The sequence below is a fragment of the Ascaphus truei genome, chromosome 6 (genome assembly GCF_040206685.1).
Source record: "Ascaphus truei isolate aAscTru1 chromosome 6, aAscTru1.hap1, whole genome shotgun sequence".
NCBI lineage: Eukaryota > Metazoa > Chordata > Amphibia > Anura > Ascaphidae > Ascaphus > Ascaphus truei.
The window spans coordinates 106,496,955-106,518,145 of NC_134488.1; the positions used below are offsets into that span (position 1 = coordinate 106,496,955).

The 21,191-nt window shown below is 43.8% G+C and overlaps 1 protein-coding gene across 4 annotated transcripts in view; it reads right to left on the reverse strand.

Moving 5' to 3' along the window:
• LOC142497598 (circularly permutated Ras protein 1-like) overlaps nt 1-21,191 on the reverse strand; it is a 37,432-nt gene that overhangs the window by 16,043 nt on the left and 198 nt on the right. For 3 of the 4 annotated variants that reach the window (XM_075605620.1, XM_075605618.1, XM_075605619.1), the window contains exons 2-10: nt 16,833-16,969; nt 14,312-14,527; nt 13,845-13,988; nt 11,064-11,141; nt 6,999-7,081; nt 4,660-4,842; nt 3,808-3,867; nt 2,241-2,330; nt 814-965 (exon numbers count right to left, since the gene is read on the reverse strand). In XM_075605620.1, coding sequence (XP_075461735.1) covers nt 814-965; nt 2,241-2,330; nt 3,808-3,867; nt 4,660-4,842; nt 6,999-7,081; nt 11,064-11,141; nt 13,845-13,988; nt 14,312-14,527; nt 16,833-16,953 — 1,127 coding nt within the window. In that variant the 5' untranslated portion in view covers nt 16,954-16,969. Of the gene's footprint in view, nt 1-813; nt 966-2,240; nt 2,331-3,807; nt 3,868-4,659; nt 4,843-6,998; nt 7,082-11,063; nt 11,142-13,844; nt 13,989-14,311; nt 14,528-16,832; nt 16,970-18,434; nt 18,457-21,191 lie in introns of those variants that run through there. The other variant, XM_075605621.1, reaches the window with a different exon arrangement.

Sequence of the window (21,191 nt, forward strand, 5' to 3'; positions counted from 1 at the left end):
GTGCATGGGTATCTCTGCGTGCATGGGTATCTACAGTATTAGTGCATGGGTATCTCTGTGTGCATGGGTATCTATTAGTGCATGGGTATCTATTAGTGCATGGGTATCTCTGCGTGCATGGGTATCTATTAGTGCATGGGTATCTATTAGTGCATGGGTATCTCTGCGTGCATGGGTATCTATTAGTGCATGGGTATCTATTAGTGCATGGGTATCTATTAGTGCATGGGTATCTCTGCGTGCAAGGGCATCTATGAGTGCATGGGTATATCTGCGAGCATGTGTATCTCTGCGTGCATGGGTATATCTGCGAGCATGTGTATCTCTGCGTGCATGGGTATGTCTGCGTGCATGGGTATCTATGCGTGCATGGGTATATCTGCCTGCATGTATCGGCAAGCATGTATCTCTGCGAGCATGTATCTCTGCGAGCATGTATCTCTGCAAGCATGTATCTATATGTGCATATATCTATGTGTGCATGTATCTGCAAGCATGTATCTCTGCAAGCATGTATCTATGTGTGCATGTATCTCTGCAAGCATGTATCTATGTGTGCATGTATCTCTGCAAGCATGTATCTATGTGTGCATGTATCTATGCAAGCATGTATCTATGTGTGCATGTATCTATGCGTGTATTCAGGAGTGAATGTGTATCAGTCTGTATATACTGTATGTCTAAGAGCAAGCCCTATGATAATGTTTTTGTCCATTATGTCATCATATTTTGTTTATGAGATATCCAGACAATTAAATATTAAACACATCTCATGCTGACATACACTTATTCTCTCTTTAGTTTCATGTTTACCATTCAATCTGTGACTCCAGGGCACACAAGGTCTCTGCTAGTCTGCGTGGCATGGGCTGGTTGAGACCCTGTGATCTCAGGTAGTCTGGATCCAACAGCTCAGAATCCTCCAGGACCTGTGGCTGTAATGTCCCATCACCATATATCTTTACCTGGAAAAATACAAATAAACCGCTCAAGTCCGTAAGTCTGTGTGTCACTACAGTATACTGCACATGACATGTGTTGGTGGTCACTGCTACTGTACAGCTGGCATGAAAGTGCGCTCTGTATTTCACAGCAATCCATGACTGCCCTATAATCCTGTGCCCCTGTAGGTCTCAGACTGTCTGTTTGTACTTCCAACCCTTCCTTTCTGTAAATTACTATTACTAGTACCATTTGTTTTGAGCTCTGTACTGTTATTTCCAGCAGGTGTATATACTGTCAGTGCTTAATGCTGTAGTTCAAGCTGCCGTTTTTAATTTTTTTTTCCATTCCATTCAATATGGGCATCAATACAACCTACACACTAGCAAATGATTAGCTAAGTTGCAGATCGATCTATTCTCCTGTAATCGATCGCTTTGCTCTGGGTTATTTAATTCAGTTATTGCTGCAAAACGGTACCCACAATGTAAAGTTGTGTGTGGAAGATCAGGTGATCAGGCAGTTACTAGATACAATTGTTGCAGGGCCAGAGCCTGTCTCAGAAGAAGAAAGGGATGTGACTTTGTAAATGGTTTCTATAGAAACAAAAATGTTTGCTACATTAGAATACATTAGAAAATGTCTTTAAAAATTGTTCCTGTGTGCTCCTTCTTCTCCTCTATTTTCTGTTTAAAAATTGTTTAAAAAATAAAATAAAATGCTCCAAGTATTTTCTCATAGTACAGAACTGATTTATTTACATTTTTAAAAAAAAAAAAACACACGTAGGATATTGCTTGAACTGCAGCGTTAAGTTATTGTATCTGTCAACTTCTATAATAGTATATTATTATGAGTCAGTCTTTGTGCCACAGTATCTGTCTGTATCTGATACTGGGTCTCTGTTCTATCTCTCTCTGTAGTACTGTACGTTGCCATTGCTATGTGACTGTATCTGCCAGTCTCTAGGTTACTGCATCTTGTCCCACAGCCTCTCTATTTTACCACAACTTAGAAATACATTCTAGTTACATTTTATATCACACTCTTTGTCCTCCTCCCTCACAGTCAATGTATGCACTTTTTCCCCATTTAGGCCTTTATGCAATAATCTGGGAAGCCGCTTGTCAATTACTGCCTAGCTTCGGACCGCCATTCAGATGAATGGAGTTTAGAGCTTCCCTTATATTAGAGCTTAGAGCTTCACAGCATATTAAATAATGACCGTAGTCTTCCTACATTCAAAGCCACGTCGACATAGCCCCTTTAGTAAAAGAGAGGTCCGCACTGCCATGTACCTGGTCACTGAAAGTAACAAGTGCCACTCTTTTCTTAGGATTTTGCTTATGAAGAAAATGCAGGGTCTCCAGAAGACCACATTTCACTGCCTGTGGAGGAAAGGAAAATGGGTTATAGACAGCCAGCTCATTTCCCAGCAACAAGACATATTCTGGAGACAGGGGCTGCAACAGTGGTGAGATCCAATCAACTCCAGATAGCCAGATATTGCGGGGGACTCACAGGCCTGTGACTTCTGTCTGTATCTCCCAATGCCTTCCATACTTGAGACTCAAGTAAGGTGCTGTACGATGGGAGTAAAAGCTGGCAGAATGGGGAGTGGGGAACTTCCTGGTGTCATTGTGGCAGTGGGAGAAAACTGCACATGGACCTACATGTGCTGAAAAACAACCACTGAATGAATGGCTGGCGAAAAAGAGAAATTAGGGAGAAATAGAGAAAGATGACGCAGTGTATATTGGGTAGAAAAAAAAAAGAGGGATACAAGCTCCGGGACATTTGGCAGTTGTCTAAAATATTTTGTCTCTGTGATGGGCTGCACAGTGAACAATGGAAGGTTGGGATGTATCCTAGGAGAGTGGCTATCAAACCTCTCTTCAGGGCCATGAACCAGACCATGTTTCTGAGGCAACCACCCAACATTCTATGCATTACATTATGTGCAGTCTCCTCTCATTCACTTGTGTGCAAGTGTAGTGATTGTCACAAAAACCTGGTGTGGTCGGGGGTTCCTGGGAAGAGTTGGAGTCTAGCAAATCTGTCAGTAAGGGCAATTAACTGGTAGGAAGCAGTCCCTCTTCCCATGTGCTTAGGTCATTGTACTGAAAAGAAAGCTGCTCCACTGAGAATTAAGAGACAGCAAACCCACTGGACTTCCCATTCACTGAAGCTGCCCATACAATTGACTTGGAAATAGACTGGTTAAGGAAATGACATTACATTGATTCAATGTCAGATTTAAATCCATGTCATCACTAAAGAAGCAAGTCGTGCTGACTAACCTCCGGGAAAATGAGCATGTGACTGTGTAAGGCCTCGGGCATGGTGCCTCGGGCCGCGCTGATCCGCGCTCCTGCTCTGCCTCGCCTGCTCAAACTGGAGCTTTTTTGTGTCCTGGCAGGCGAGGCAGTGAGCGCGCTTTGGGGGCGGGGTGAAGGCATGGCAGAGGCGGGGCTAGTCCCTCGCTCCCATTGGATGTGAGCGGTCATGTGACCGCTCCTCCGCTCCCCTGAGCGGCAAATTTTAAATTTGCCTGTCTCTCCAAAATATCTGAGCCTCCGCACGCATGCGGGAGCGGCTGCTAAAGCCGCGCTGATGACAGATTCAGGGGGTAAGTACATCTGCTCAGCGCAGCTCAGCAAGGCTCACCGTACTATGTCCCAGGCCTAAAGCTTATCCCATTCAGAAGTATTCTCCCAAAAAATCTGCACAAATGATCTTCTTACCTAATTTAAGGCCCCAAGTCAATAATGCTATAATAGAAGATTATAGTGGATTGTCACTGTTGACAACCATATCAGATATTTTGTCATCTCAGCACTTTCACTATTTTCCACCAATTGTTACCTCCATTCTCGATGTGTAGATTGTCGAGTTATTAAGATTGGCGCAGTTATCATACTGGATCTGCAATGATATGGATGCGCGCTGTTAACTGGAGCCGACTGTGTCCTTGTGAGAAGAATGTGTTAAGTGTACACGATTTACTGGGATTCTTTTGCAATTCCGAGACTATTAAAAAGTTCACATGCAGTGCCTCTCTCTGGATCTCAAATACAAATACCGCTTGTGGGAACATTTGCATTCTCAGACACTTCTGCATCCCTGCCATTCCCCATTATCTCTTAACATACAATGCTTCCACTGCAGCTGGGGGATTCTGGGTAATGACATGCAAATGAGCACACACAATTAGTCACTTTTTATTTCTTATCCATTTTAACATAGACCCCCTATAAGCTTATGCCTGCCGTATTACACAGCTTTTCAGCACAGCCAGGGTTAAAATAAACCTACTAACACCCGAGACATACAAATGTACCCACAAGTGGTATTTGTATTTGCTGCACACTGTACGGCAGAGGGTTTTGTCACTGTTTGTACCCACCATAACTTTTTAATGTCTGATACATGGAGGGACCCTTACTATTTCACCCACCATGATTTCCCCCCATTAAACCTTCCATGTTGCAGGGGACAGGAGTGCATTTCTGTGATGATGTGTCTTTCCCCCCTGCCTTTAGGTAATGAACCTGCAGCATCTTTAATAAATACAGGCGGTCCTCAGTAATCCGATACAATGTGTTCTTGAACATAGCGTTGGATAGTGAATCGTCAGCAAGGAAACTCATTTTCCCAATTGCTTGAGCCTGATGGTCAGCGCGGCACCGTGTCGGGGGGCTCAGCAGGATTCCTCACCTCTGAGGTCGCACTCATGCTCCCTGAAATATCAATGCAGAATATTAACAACGAGTCTTCAGCAACATTGCCCTCGTTCTCATGCTGAGGGTCATAGAGGTAGAGCTGATCTTCCCCCGCGCTCTCATATTGTTCACAAGCTCCAATTGGGTTTTCTGTCTCACAGAAAACACAAGACCAGGTCTGAAAATAAAGAGATGTACGTATCATTTTACTTTCAAAGCGCCAATAGTATATGCATGGGGTGCGCAATCTCTCTGCGCTGTGCCCCCCCTGCCTGGCAGCCCCTGTGCTCGCGCCCCTCCCTTACCTAAGATCCATCATCAAATGACGCACAGGGTCACATAACGTCACATGACCCACGATGTCATTTGACACACGTTGCCATGACGACGCGTCACATCACATGACCTTGACGCCGCAGGGCCGAAGACAAGGTAGGAGACACTGCAGAGGCCTCACGCAATCCCCCGGCATCTAATTTAAATGCCAAAAAATCTTGCGTCGCCCCCACTTTGCGCACCCCTGGTACATGCAGCTCTTTACAAAATTCCAATACAGGGAAAATAAAGCACGAATAAGATGGTGATAAGAGCAGCAAGTAAAGGACACAAGGTAAAGAGAGGCCCCGCCCTGAAGAGCTTACAATCTAAGTGGTGTATGGTGCAGCTTAAAGACCAAGTAGGAGTAAAAGTGCATTTATTAAAAATGCAGTCAGGGAGGTCAAGTGCATCTGGAGTCTGTAGTATTGGTGTGGATAAATTAATAAAATGCTTCTTTTAAGAGGTCAATTGTTAGCTGGGCTTTGAAAACGGTAAGGGAAGGTGCTTGATGAATATTTAGTGGGAGAGAAGTCTATAGGTAGGGAGAGATTAGTGAAAAAGGTTTAAGGGGTGAGAGTGTAGTAGAGGTATAAGGTGCAAATATGAGACATCCGTGGATGTACAGGTGGCCCTCGCTTAATGACATCCCGGTTTCCGACGGATGCCTTATCCGACGCCACGTAAAGCAGTCCGCCTGACACATTATCCGATGCCAGACCCGCTTTTCTGGCAGTCGCCGCCGCCGATTAACATGGAACCCACATTCCGACAATCCGTTAACCGACGGCGGTTACCGGGACGCATTCCGTCGGGAAAGCGCGGACCACCTGTATTTTGCAATGTTAGAGGGAACGCAACAGCAAGATTTGGTAACAGTATTATGAGGGGAGAAAGACAGGAAGGATAGTTGTACTATTGACTGTAATGGAGAAAAGAACAATGGGTCATGGTTTGGGAGGGAATATGAAAAACTTCATTTTAGCCATATTAAGCTTAAAGCGATGGAGGGCCATCTAGGCAGAGATTGGTAATAGGCTCTCTAATCTTTTTGACTGGACTGCAGGTGTAAGGTCAGGTGCAAATAAATATAGTTGTGTAGCATCATAATACAGAGGAATCGCTGTATCCAGAGGTGTTAATAAGGTCACTCAGCAAGAGCGTACACAGAGAAGAGTAAGGGAACCAAAACAGAAAAGCAGAGCCTTGAGTTACACCAACAGAGAGACCCGAAGAGGTAGAGGAGGAGCTGGCAAAAGACACTGAAGGAGTGGAGGGAGAGGACGGAGGAGAATCAGAAGAGGGCAGTGCTAGGGATGCCAAAAGAGGGACGAATATGAAGGACAAAAAGGTGGTTAACAGGGAAGAGGACGTGGGTTGGATGTGTCCCTATTTATTTAAGAGAGGTAGCTATGTACAGCAAGAAAAAGAGCAGAGATAAAGCAGGACATGATTAATGTGCAGTGAAGAAAACCTGCTAAAGTGTGCGACTTTCTCCAGAGGTGTTCAGCGGTACGAATGCCAGAGCGTAGAAAGCGTACATGTGTGTTTAGCTAGGAGTAGCACACTTTTCAAGTGAGGAGGTAAGGACAGAGTTGTAATTTGTGATAAGGCTGTTTGGGTCATAGGACCATTACTGCATGAGGCTCATGAAACTCAACCCAGGGATAATGGCCTGACCGATAGGGGTGTGAAAATAAGGTTACGGGTAGTGATGGCTCGAATGAACCACAAAAAGAGACAAAGTAATAAGAAGAGATACAGAGAGAGGCACTGCATGTGAAATTACAATCAGTGTAAAATACTTGTGAATACACTGAATTGTGTATTGAGGTAATGAGACTTGATCTACATCTAAATATTACACCACAAAGCAAATATTTTCTGAAAAATGGGTCCACAAGATGACAAACCTTTATACAAGAATGTTTTAATATGAAGCCTACAATAGAGATAGCCCTTTTTAATATTATATGTTCTGCATTGTATTTTCCTTCAACACATTCTGGTTTGATTTACCTTGTCCTCTTGTCCATGGTTGAGCTCTGATATACTAGCGGAGCAGTTGCTACACAGAGCTGGGTTCTCCCTGTTCAATGTACCTGTGGATACAACATAATAACATTGAAAAGTATCAGATGCTTGGTGTGCAGGTAACCAGGAATAGCTAGGAGTCTTTGTACACGGGGTCTAGTCCCCAGGGCAGTGGTTTTAAACCTTTTTTTGGTTAAGGAACCCTCAAATTAGATTGTGAAATTCTGGGAAACCCCAAGCTTCTCACAGCCCCCTGCATCTATTTCTCCCCCTGTCCGTCCATCTCCCTCCCCTCTTGCACTCCCTACCCTCTTCCCCCTTAGGCCTCGGACATAGTGCACTGAGCGTCAGCAAGCGAGAGCGCTGCTCAGCGTGTGTGTGTGTGTGTGTGTGTGTGTGTGTGTGTGTGTGTGTGTGTGTGTGTGTGTGTGTGTGTGTGTGTGTGTGTGTGTGTGTGTGTGTGTGACTTGGTAGCTGTCAGTGTGTGTGTGTGTGTGTGTGTCACTTTGAAGTGTTCTGTGTGTTGTGTGTCACTGGGGAACGTGTGTGTGTGTGTGTGTGTGTGTGTGTGTGTGTATATTATATAATATTAAAAAAATTTAAAAAAAAAAGACATGTGGTGAGAATAAATTATTTATTAACATTGTGCAACTTTGATAAATATATTCAAGCACGCACGCAAACACACACATACACACACATTATATATATATATATATATATATATACACACACACAATGCACACACACAATGCACACACTATATATATATATATATATATATATATATATATATATATATAATCAAAAAATAAATAGATGATACCGTTCTGTGGCTAACGAAATGCTTTTCGTTAGCCACAGAACGGTATCATCTATTTATTTTTTGATTATTGAAGCTCGGCTAACACGGTACTGATACCTCTACATGTATATATATATATATATATATATACACACACACACACACACACACACACACACACACACACACACACACACACACACACACACACACACACACACACACACACACACACACACACACACACATATATACACACACATATATACACACACACACAATGCACACACACATGCACATGCACATGCACATATACACACACATGCATACACACAGATGCACACACACATACACACACATTATATATACACATATATATATATATACACACACACAAATACACATTATATATACACACACATATACATGCACACATACACACACATGCATACACATGCATACACACACACAGACACACACACATGCACACACAAACACAGATGCACACACATGCACACACACACATACACACATGCATACGCATGCATACGCATGCATACACATACACACACAATGCAAACACACACACACATATGCACACACAGACACACACACATACACACATGCACACACACACACACACACACACACACACACACACACACACACACACACACACACACACACACACACACACACACGCATGCACGCATGCATACACACACACCGATGCACACACATGCACACACACACACACACAGATGCACACACATGCGCGCGCACACACACACACACACACACACACACACACACACACACACACACACACACACACACACACACACACACACACACACACACACGCACACATACACACACACACACACATGCACACATACACACATGCATACACATACACACATGCATACACATACACACACACACACACACAGATGCACACACAGACACACACACATACATGCATACACATGCATACACACACAATGCAAACACACACACACATATGCACACACAGACACACACACATATGCACACACAGACACACACACACATGCACACACATACACATGCACACACATGCATACACATACACACACACAATGCAAACACACATACACACGCACACACGCACACACAGACACACACAGACACACACACACAACACACACAGGAGACAGGGACCGGAGCAGAAGGGGGGCAGGGACCGGAGCAGAAGGGGGGCAGGGACCGGAGCAGAAGGAGGGCAGGGACCGGAGCAGAAGGGGGGCAGGGACCGGAGCAGAAGGGAAACAGCGATCGGGGCAGGAGGGGGGCAGGGACCGGAGCAGAAGGGAGACAGCGATCGGGGCAGGAGGGGGGCAGGGACCAGAGCAGAAGGGAGACAGCGATCGGGGCATCACCCTCTCCCCTCCTACACACACACACAACACACACAACACACACAACACAATGCCTTCTGTCTTCTGTCTGGTAATTGCGGCTCTGCAGGGAACCGGCTGCAGCCCCATTGGATGGGAGCGGTCACATGACCGCTCCTCTGCTTCCCCGAGCACCAAATATATCAGTTTGGCGCTCGGGGAAGAGTTTCTCCTGCTCAGCGCGCATCAGCAGGGAGAAACTATAGCCGCGCTGATAACAGATGCAGGGGCATTCTGCATCTGTTCAGCGCGGCTCAGCACGCCTCAGCACGCCTGAGTGCTCTATGGCCCGGGCCTTATACTCCTACCCTTTTCTTCCCCGTATGCTCTCTTCCTCTCTCTTCCCCCCTTACTCTCCCCCTCTATTCCCCCTTATACTCCCACTTACACTCCCTCCATCTCTCTGTTCTCCCTTACAGTCCCTCTCCCTCTCTTCCCCCTCACACTTTCGCCCCTTACACTCTCCCCCCATACACTCTCTCCCCCTTACACTCTCTCTGTCAGAGTCTTCCTAGTTCTCCCTCTTCCCTTCTGTTCCTTGTCTGTCCACCGGGTGTGCTGCTGTTTCTGTCTGCTCTGGGGTTCCTCTGTCTGTCTGGTTGTCTGTCTCCTCTTGTTGGTCCTGTCCTCTGTCCTTATAGTTTCTTGTTCCTCCCTTGCCTTTGTTTTGTGTCCTGACTCCTTATGCCCATGCCCATGCTTCTGTTGTGTTCTGTATTGAGTCTGGTACTTATTAAAGGCCCTTGCCTATGATCTGGCTTGTCCCCATTTGTTTCCTGCTCCCTGGTCTCAGTTCCTGCTCCCTAGTCTCAGTTCCTGCCCCCCTGCCCTGTTCCTGCCTTCCTGCTGCTGACCCCTGCCTGGACCCAGACGATCCTGCTTGCCATCTGCCACCGACCTCTTACCCCAACAATCATTGCCTTCCCTACTATTCCTGCCATCCTGCTCCTGGAGTCCCTGTGACACTCTCACCCCTCTCTTACCCCCTTTACACTCACTTCCCCCCTTACACTCTCTTCCCCCCTTACATTCTATCCTCCCTCTCTTCCCCCCTTTAACTCTGTCCCTCTCTTCCCCCTTATACTCTCCTCCTCTCTCTTCTCTCCCCAGCTCTCTTCCCCCTTATTCCCCCTCTCTATCCCTCCCCCATACCCAATAACCCCCCATATAACACACAATAACCCAAATAACACACAATAACCCCCCATATAACACAAAATAACCCCCCCCCCCTCCACCTTGTGAGACCATCCACAAGGTAAGTCTGATTTTTATTTGTATTGGGGGGTGGGTGGGGGTGTATTTTTAAATGTATTGGGGGTGGTGGGGGTGTATTTTTATATGTATTTGGGTGGTTAAGTAAAAGTTGCGCGCTAAATATTTTTTTACGTGGTCGGTGCGCTATGGGTTTGGGGTGAGGGGGCCTGTTCCTTTCATTTGTCCTGGGCCCCATGGTTTCTGTTGGCGGCCCTGGTTATATATACACTCATACTGCAAGGACAAACACTATTGTATGAACTTGCACAGATCTCTCCTTCCCCATCATTCTCTCCCCTCCATGTCACTCTCTTGTTACCCTTCATGCCACTCTGTTCCCCCATTTCACTCTCTTCTCCCCTCAATGTTACCCTCCTCCTCACCCCCATCACCTCCTCTCTCTCCCTCCTTCAAATCCTAAATAATTATATGTGTATATATGTAAATCAAAACAAATCAAGTTTTGGCAAAACACACATTTTTGGGGGAACCAAACCCACATCCAAAACCAAAATCTGAATTATTTTTTGAACCAAAACACCCTCTTACCACAGACGTCCACCAGCTTCCCAATGTTCAGGAGCATAATGTTGCAGTTTGCAGGCAATGCTTGTTGCAACGTGGGAGCTACAAATAATGATAGTATTTTAAAAATGTCATTGTCACAATAATATCATGAGATATTAAGTATTTTAATCAACCTGGCACAGCAGACATTAATTTTAGCTATGGGTTGCCTTTAAAATACGTTAATTGCTTTTATGGCAGGATCAAACCGCTGACCATGCCTAGTTTGTGTGTTGATCTAGGGATAAGAGTATCTGGAGGCCGTGTCTAGTTTTGTAAATGGGGGGGATTGAAATATGACGTCACAATTCTTCTCTTATGGGAAATAAACGGAAACCCTCAAATGTATCTTAAAAGGAATTCTCTGGTGTCCTGCAGAAGATCAGAGGGTGTGGCTACAACAATAGTCCCAAACGTTTGTAGTTTACTAAATGTGAAATATCATGAGCCTGGCAGCAATTCACGAAAATTACAGATTAATCTTTGTAACAGTTGCGATTTTACAAATGAAATGATACAAGACACTTCAGGTGTAGGAGGTTGCAAAGGACAGATATCTGTTTTCTCATGCAAAACTATAAGTTAGCATGGGCAAAAGTGGTAGCGAAGCGTGCATATTAATTATACAAATGTGACAGCGAAGGTGGCGTCATTCTAAGTATTATAGAAACAAAGAAATGAGTATGTTTCTATATCCAGGCAGAGTATCAAAGATATTTTTTTCCTTAAATCGTAAAAATGTCATCAAGAGAGATTGATGAAAGGGATGGGTAAGGAAATACCCAGAAGTTGGGTTTTCAGTGTGTTTCAATGAACAAGGTTTTAGAATATAAACCCTGCATCTGGGATTATGAATGAGATTTTATCCAAGGGAGTGCCAATGCTATGGCAAGGGAAATCTCATATTTTCCACTCAAGACCCCTGTGAGGAGAAATATTATACGTGATTTGTGGTAACGTATAGGAATTTCTGTTTGTTTATCCTTTTTATTTCATTAAACTGTCTTCATTTGTTACTGTGCGCTTTTGGAATAATCTTTTTCTGTAACCTAAGCGCTGTACTATTGTGTCTATTAAATCGAAAATGTAACAAGTATATCTTTGGGCTCAGATTGAACTTGCACGTTTTGTAGAAAGTAGTTAAAATTTTCGGACACATTTTGCTAACAACAGATTTTTGTGTGTTAAGTGCATGTTTTCTTTAGTAAACAGGGACTGAAGACTTGGTGGTGGCAGTGAAGTAAAGATATGTATCATGATGGATTGTGGGTAGGCATTACGCATTTGTGGAGCCCTGCGGGAAGATAAATGTGTCCGCTGGATAGCTGTGTGTATTGACCCTTGTCACATATACAAGTCACATGCTCACAGGTGCGCCGTTCGTTACAGCCATAAAATCCCCATACATTTTCTTTAAAGCTTGCTAATCTCTATACTTCTCACACATATTTAGGAGTTTTAGCCTATGAAATGGTATATAAAGCAATGTTGTATATTGACCCACTCAAAATAGTTATTGTTTGTATTACAATATTGATCTAAACCCATCGGAGAAGCATCCTCTACCCTCCTTTTTACATTCTTGAAATGATTGAATGTAAGTAATATTTGGGTAATAGAAATATGCAGTTTCCAGGGAATTACAGTATTAACTTTCTGCTGCTGCGAGGCAGACTCATCCGCTCGTAAGGGGTGAGAATGACATCACCGGTTCTAAACCTAGCTTTGGAAACTAATTTTCACAGGAACTTAAAATATGTATTAAAGCAGAAAAACCAGTAGCACTGCACCATTGTTTTTATTTTTTGTGGTGCTAGGTTTGAAGCAGGGGGGTTTCCGGAGTTGAACTGTGTTAATTCCAGTTGCTTCCCGAGGTACCTCTCCGTAGGTGGTGCTGATATCTCTGTGGAGTTGAAATGTCCCGGTCACGCTGGCCAATAGGAATCCGTAAGGGATGACGTCCCGAGCGTGATGTGGAACATTTAAGCCGCCTTTTTCACTAGGTTTTTAATAACCTCCTTTATTTTAACTTCATATTACTAATAAAGTGTTTTTAGAAAATATACATCATATCATTACTGTAATTGGGTTTTCTGAGCTCTGCCTTTCTTGTTTGGTTCATATCGTTAGTATTATACCATACAGTGTGATTGAGTGCTGCTATGTAGGGAACGTACTTGTCTATTGGCCTCTCTTGGGTCGGTTGTTTACCAGTTTCTCAAATAGTGTTTGCCAATTGTTTTCTCCATTGCACCATTCACCTCATTAATTATGGCCTAACAAGGAGTGCTGGTGTCATATATATATATATATATATATATATATATATATATATATATATATATATATATATATATATATATATATATATATATATATATATATATATATATATATATATATATTTTAGTCGTGCCATTTCACTAGGCCCCAAGCTCCTTGGCTGCAGAGATACCACCCCCCATTACCAGTATCTCAGGAAGCAGGGGATCCGCAGAGCTGAAATGGACACAGTTGAGCTCCAGAAAACCCCTGCTTCAATCCTGTCATTTAAAAAAAAAAAAAAAAAAAATCGTGCAGTGCTCCATGTTTTGCTGCTTTAAAGATAGAGATAATACAAATGAAACGACCCAGCAGACAGATTTCTTTGCTTGGATGCTGCGTTCTTCCGCGGTGCAATGGGTTATAACGTACGTGCTGTGCATCAATGGATAGACCCAACAAGAGAGGAACGTGAGTCAACAGCAAGTAAAATCACTGTACCAGATGAAGAAACAATGGGAGGCTTCTTCCTGCGGCTTGGGACCGGAGGTGGCGTTCTTTGCTTTTGAACATCTGTTGGCAGCACGTCCAGGTAAGCATGATGTCCATGTGACATGCAGTCAGGTGGTATCTCCTGGGGGATCTCTGAAAGATGAGAAACCAGACGTGAAGAGTCTGTAGAACAGTTGTAGCATCTGCCAGGTTACAAGAGTTCATGGAATATATGCATCCCCCAACAGACGGGTGCTCTACTCCAATCCTCAAGACCCCCCAACAGGTCAGGTTTTCAGGATGTCCCTGCTTCAGCACAGGTGGCTTAATCTGAGGCTCAGTCAAAGACAGATTGAGCCACCTGTGCTGAAGCTAGGATATCCTGAAAACCTGACTTTTTGTGGGGGGGGGGGGGGGGAAGGAGGCTTGAGGACAGGAGTTGAGCCCCCCTGCCCCAAGATATGGTCACATCTTACGTGGCAGTGGATGTGAAGTGGAATTCCTTGGACGTGATACATGAATAACACATGTGCTAGAATCCTTTACAGAATCTGTGCTTCTTTGGTCAGTGCCTGTCTTGGTTTCCAGTTCTGTTTTGAACTTGGATGCTTCTTGAGTATCAGAGACACCATTCACTCCATCATCTTCTTCACATTGGACACTATCGTAGGAAGCATCAGGTTCAGGAGCCGCTGGAATCAAATACAAAAATGGAACGTATTTAAAGGTGGTATTCGTGCAGTAGAAGGTCCTGCTGTACACAAGACATGAGCGTGTGTCTTGGCACTGCCAATGAGAAGTGAGTATTTCCTCCCAACTTTAGGAGACAATTAGAGATTACTGCTCGTAAACCTTTAAAGTATCTGTTTTATTTACTCGCCCATGAGATGGGAGAGGGAGCGGCTCAGTGAGGCACTGACTGGCACTGAGAGTTTGAAGCAGGGGAAACTGGTTCAATTCCCGGTGTCGGCTCCTCGTGACCTTGGGCAAGTCACCGTATCTCCCTGTGCCTCAGGCACCAAAAACCATAGATTGTAAGCTCCACGGGGCAGGGACAGGTAAGCAGGAGGAAAAAACTTGTAGCACAACTATACAAGAACGAGAACTGGAGGCTAATGAAAAAATAACAAATTATTTATTGGGACATAGCTAATTAAAAAGAGAAACCTTTTTCATTAGCCTCCAGTTCTCGTTCTTGTATAGTTGTGCTCCAAGTTTTTTCCTCCTGCTTCCCCTGGACGCACACTGCCTGCACCGGAGATTTCAACCCATCTGGATCTGGACGTGAGTACGCCTTCTGGAGATTGCCTGCTGTTACCTGCATCACTAAAGGGGTATCTGGTTTAGGCGAAGTCCCGTCGGTTCCCCCAGGGGGACCAAGGGCTCATCGTGTCCAGGGGTTCCCCGGTTCAATGTGATCAAGGTTTTCAGTACAGCTACAGTTCTTATCCCTACATGATTAGTCTCCGTTGTGCAAAGGGTTAATTTAGCCTGCGCGTGATACACACTGTCTACCAGGCTTGTAGCGTCGGGCTGGGAGGTCTTTTCCTCTGCTCCACGGGGCAGGGATCTGTGCCTGTAAAAGCGCTATGTAAAACTAGCAGCACTATATAAGAACATGCTATTATTATTATTATTTAATGCTGCACACCAATACAATGATCAAAATACTGGCGATTTACCGGTGCTCCTGGTTCAAGGAAAACCTGTCTAAAGAAATCCTAAGCATGAATGAAAATAGATGTCCCAGGGCACTGCGGATTGCCCATGAATTTATTATGTCAGAACAGTACGACGTTTCGCCCTTCTGTTACCTCTGTAAAACTGGTTTGGTATGCCAGTCACATGAAAAAGATCGAAACGTCGTACTGTTGTTCTGACATAATACATTCATGGAAAATCCGCCGTGCCCTGGGATATCTATTTTCTTTTATTTACTCTCCCGACCTTTCAATGCAAAGTGTATTTCCTCTTCTGCTAATCAGGCATGTCCACATTACAGATTTGTGAACCCTGGTGTTTGCTGACCCCCATTAACAGGCTACATATTCTACATATCTTTAACTTGAAGGCTGAGCTAAGCAGTTGATCCCATTTTCCCATTCACCACTACACAATACAGTCAAGCGATGCAGGTATGCAGTGTGGCACAGAATGCAGTGAGTGTGCGGGTGCTATTTCCTTGTACTACTGTACCTCATTGAGCCCTTGGTCCAAGTGGCTAAGTAAGCAGCAACGTCTTTAAAGACTTCTAGAAGTCATAATTAAACATTTTACAATACAGAGAAAACAGCAGCCTTTCACAAAATAAACATGTTGCTAATCTCTCGGCAGCAGTGTGATAAAGAACATGATTAGAATGACAGTACAAAGGTATAAGGAAAGTTGATTTTCTGAGACATGCTTACTTAACGCTTTTGCTAGAAAATGTACCCAAAAAATGCAGGCCCTTCTGGCAGTGAAAGGGTAAGAACCATTGTTGCTGTAACATTTACAGGCATTCACAGGTTAAAGTCCGCCTATCTGAACAAGCTCCACACCCTTACCACACGCAACACTTATCATCTGAGATCCGTCAGCAAAAGACTGTTCGTGGTGCCAAGGTTCAACAAGGAATCTGGTCGATCTTCCTTCTCTTACCGTGCCCCCCACGTCTGGAACAATCTACCGGAGACTCTCAAACCCGTCTCCAGTTTAAGTAACTTCAAGACTTCAGCCGTCTCACACTTTAATCTTGTGTAACTGTTACATGCACTGATAATTATTTATCATCTTTAACTCCATGAAATGTCTGTAAATATAATGTAGAACCTCTCTTCATTTAATGTATCCATGGACATACTTGAAAACGAGAGGTAACTCAATGTATTACTGCCTGGTAAAAAGACAAGTATTAGATTAGCACTAACATTGCTACACTGTGCCAACTCTGCTCTTCTTCTGAATGTGTGTTTAAACCCTTATCCTTGTCAGCTCACTCAGGTATTCTTTACATACCATAAACTGGATCTCTTGGCAGGGGCTCTGGGATCCTCTCTGACTTGTGGCAGGTAGGTAGCGGCACGCTGACTCTGCTTTTGGTGTCATCAACATAAAAGTATCTGCAGCCAAACTCCATCTTATACACTCAGTGCCTGAAAGGAAAGCAACGTTACGTAAAACAGCCAGTGGGCTCAGCATGTACAGTAGGCCGCTTTCAAATGGTACTAGGATGGCAAATAAGCAGTATTCTCTGTTCTGCCAGATATATACAGTATGTAGTAGTGATGTACCCGGAATTACGTACCGAGTACCCGGAATTACCCGGCGGATTTTCAGCTACCGGGACCCGGCAATTTAGAAGTGGGCCTGGCGCCGGGTAATACCCGGTGCCGGGTAATGTCAGGGTAGCTGAAAAATACATCATTACTTACCTGCTGCCAGCGACGGAAGGCGAGGAAGACCTGGGAGGAAGCCCGCGGCGACATGTAGGCAGGTCAGCAGAGGTCCTGTGGCGGTGGCAGCATCAGCAGTGTGTGTTCAGCCCGAGCAGGAGCAGCAGGAATCCATAGCAGTGTGAGCTGGGGAACCATGTGACCGGAGCAGGAGCAGAAGTGTTCCTATTGGACAGCCGGCTGCTGATCCTGCCACCGCCACAGGACCTCTGCTGACCTACCTAGATGTCGCCGCCGTCTTCCTCCACCCCCAGCTAAGTGCCAACCTGGTAACCAGCCGAGTAGATCATTTGATTTTGGCCGGGTACCCGTTACGCCGTTTTTTTTTTTTTAAAGTAGGACCCGGTCCAACACTCATTTTCGCAGACCGGTCACGAGAGAATGGAGCGATGGCAGCTTTTTCCCATTTAGAGTACAAAGGATCCAATCAGAAGACATTCTTTATCTTAAAGCAGCAGTCCAAGATGCTCTTTAAAACAAACAAAAAAATCCTTTATTATGTGCATCAATACAATCCACACAATAAGTAATTATCTAAGATGCCGATCAATCAGTGAAGACTCGGCTCGGAGGTTCATTAAATTTATGTCAGTGCAGCAGAAGAGGACCAAAGATGCAAAGTTCTGTGGGGAAAATCATGTGACCAGGCAGTCACTAGATACAATTGGTGCACTGCTAGAGAGAGGGCAGGGCTCAAACAGAGGTGTGCCAGAGCCTGTTTCAGAAGAGGAAGGGGATGTAACTTTGTAAACGATTGCTATAGAAACAAAAAATGCTTGATACATTATAATACATAAAAAATGTCATTCAGAGTTGTTTTAAAAAAAAATGCTACAAGTATTTTGTCATAGTACAGAACTGATTCTGATTTATTTAAAAAAACCAAAAAAAAAACCATGTAGGATATTGCGTGGACTGCAGTTTTAAGCTTCTCAGATCGGGATCTTTGAGGTGTCCTTGTGTCCCTAAGTGATTAGAGCTCAGCGGCCACATTCATTTTCAGCTACTTTGTTAGGAAAAGAATACACCGTTTAAACAAAAAAATCAGTGAGCATGGAGACAGCGATCGTACTGTACCGCAGGACTACATCCTTAATGCTGGCTACTCTGGCACTCAAGGGGTTACAATGTGTCGATTAGATGGGCCAAAAATATGTTTACTAACCCCGGAAGAGAGTTACTTTTTTTCTTCTTCTTCTGTAAGAGATAAAAGGGGGAATACAACTCAATGCTCACTGACATTCACAGCTAATGTTCACCTGCTAATATTTCCACCTAAGTGACCTCAGATATCACTTGTCATATTGATAAGAAGCAGTAGAGCACGTGAGTAGATAATCTGAGCAAACTGTGGCGTTGTATATTATTTACAGTACTACCTGTCTGACCACATACCGGCTATGCCTGATTAATGCTGATAAACAGGTGGGACTTGTTACTGCATGACTGGGCTCCTCTTGAACAAAAAGCCTGGACAGTATATACATACAGTATATATGTGGGGTTGCGTGTATTAGAGAGGGAAATAACATCAGATACAAAGAGTACAACAGAGAGGGCATGAGAAAGGGAGAGCAAGGGAGAGAAAGGGAGAGAAGGGGAGAGAAAGAGAGAGAAGGGGAGAGCAAGGGAGAGAAAGAGAGAGAAAGGGAGAGAAAGAGAGAGAAGGGGAGAGAAAGAGAGAGAAGGGGAGAGCAAGGGAGAGAAAGAGAGAGAAAGGGAGAGAAAGAGAGAGCAAGGGAGAGAAAGAGAGAGAAGGGGAGAGAAAGAGAGAGAAAGGGAGAGCAAGGGAGAGAAAGAGAGAGAAAGGGAGAGAAAGAGAGAGAAGGGGAGAGAAAGAGAGAGAAGGGGAGAGAAAGGGAGAGAAAGAGAGAGAAGGGGAGAGAAAGAGAGAAGTGGAGAGAAGAGTTAGAAAGAGAGAGAAAGGGAGAGACTGTATTTCCATTCAATGTGTTGAATGCATAACTAAGAAAATTGGGGCCATTTCTGCATGTAAAATAATACTCTTGGAACTCCAGAATGAGTTTACAGTGGAGGATAATGTTACAAGGAAAGAATAATATTTACTAAATGACGCAATAAATACATTGCCGCGTTGGACTGTAACTTAAATCTGCAAACAAAGCCATATCCTACATGTGGTTTTTTTTTTTTTTTTAAATAAATCAGGTCTGTACTATGAAAAAATACTTGTAGCATTATTTTTTAAACAACTCTAAATGACATTTTTAATGTATTATAATGTAACAAGCATTTTTTGTTTCTATAGCAACCATTTATAAAGTCACATCCCCTTCCTCTTCTGAAACAGGCTCTGGCACACCCCTTTTTGAGCCCTGCCCTCTTTCTAGCAGTGCACCAATTGTATCTAGCAACTGCCTGGTCACGATCTTCCCCACTGAACTTTGCATCTTTGGTCCTCTTCTGCTGCACTGACGGCCATTTAGTGAACCCCCGAGCCGAATCTTCGCCGATCGATCACAGGAGAACAGATCGACCGGCAACTTAGCTAATTACTTATCATTATGTGGATTGTATTGATGCACATATTAAAGGGGAAACAATTTGGATTTGGGCCAGGGCGAGATTAAAAAAAAGGCAAATAATGTGAAGGCAAATAATTAGGTGAAAAAGAGCGCCACATACACAAGGAAGAGGGGTTGAGAGAAACAGAGAGGCTATCGACTGAGCCTCTGATTGAGCCACTTGTGCTTAAGCTGGGGTCTCCTAAAAACCTGACCTATTGGGGGGGGGAGGCTTGATATCTGGAGTTGAGCAGCCCTGCCTTATTATAGTAATAATCAAAGTGGCAGACTGCCTTGTCTGGGTGATTTGTCTGTATTTCTTATTACATGCAGGAGCTTTAATCTTCTCTCCTTTCCTTTTATAATTGCTGTATTCATAATTAGGGTTTACTCGGCCCAGATGCCTTCTGTCAAAACTATATGACATTTTCGTGTAAATTATAGCTGTAAAAACCCTACATCAATAGGCGTAAATAACTCTCACGATTAAAAGGTTCAGATAACAATAGTGTCAGGTGGCTCCCTGCCCATTCCCGTAGCTATGAAATACTTCTAACAATGGTCATTGAATTCATCGCAAGTAACTGTATTTCTAAAGCAAGCTTGAAGCACTGTTCCCTAAACTCACACACCTTCCCTTTGCAGCTAAACTTGTTTAACTTATATATGCAGGATAATAAAAACAAAGTCATATCAAACCCTTTTGTCTCGACGCTCTCTGCCCTCATTCCTTTACATCAGGGGTCTCCAAACTACGGCCAGGGGGACACATCAGGCCCCCCCACCCGATTTTATCCGGCGCCCAGCAACTTGAAATATATATATTTTTGCTCGTTATATATCATTTCCCAGTGTAAGCCGGGCATCCTTTCTTTGTAATTGTCACATTTCTCTTTTGGTCTGAATCATATCATGCTGATTACCCCCAAAAAAGATTCAAATAAAACTTCTTCATTCATTAAATATATAAAAATATTTTTTTCCTTTGGCCCCTGAAAATGTGTACAATATACGATGTGTCTCTCGTACTCAAAAGTGTGGAGACCACTGATTTACATTTCATTTGGTGCTGTTACATTTCAGATTTAATTTGGATCAATAAAAAAAAAACAGTACAATTATATTTTTGCATGTAAAGTGAATACCCATAAACAGTGAGCATACAGTATATTTATGATTTATTGTACACGTTGCATACTAGGAGGGAATAGTCTCTCCATGCGTATTGTTGAGGCAGCAATACAAGGATGTGTGGCAAATTTAAGGGACACAGTGGTACACCAGCCCCAGGAGCCCCTCTTAAAATAAATACATGGGTGTGCTATAATCAGGTATCTCTGCAGGCTGGTGCAGAATTGCCCCTTCATATCCTGGCATGATGAAGACTCATTACCCTG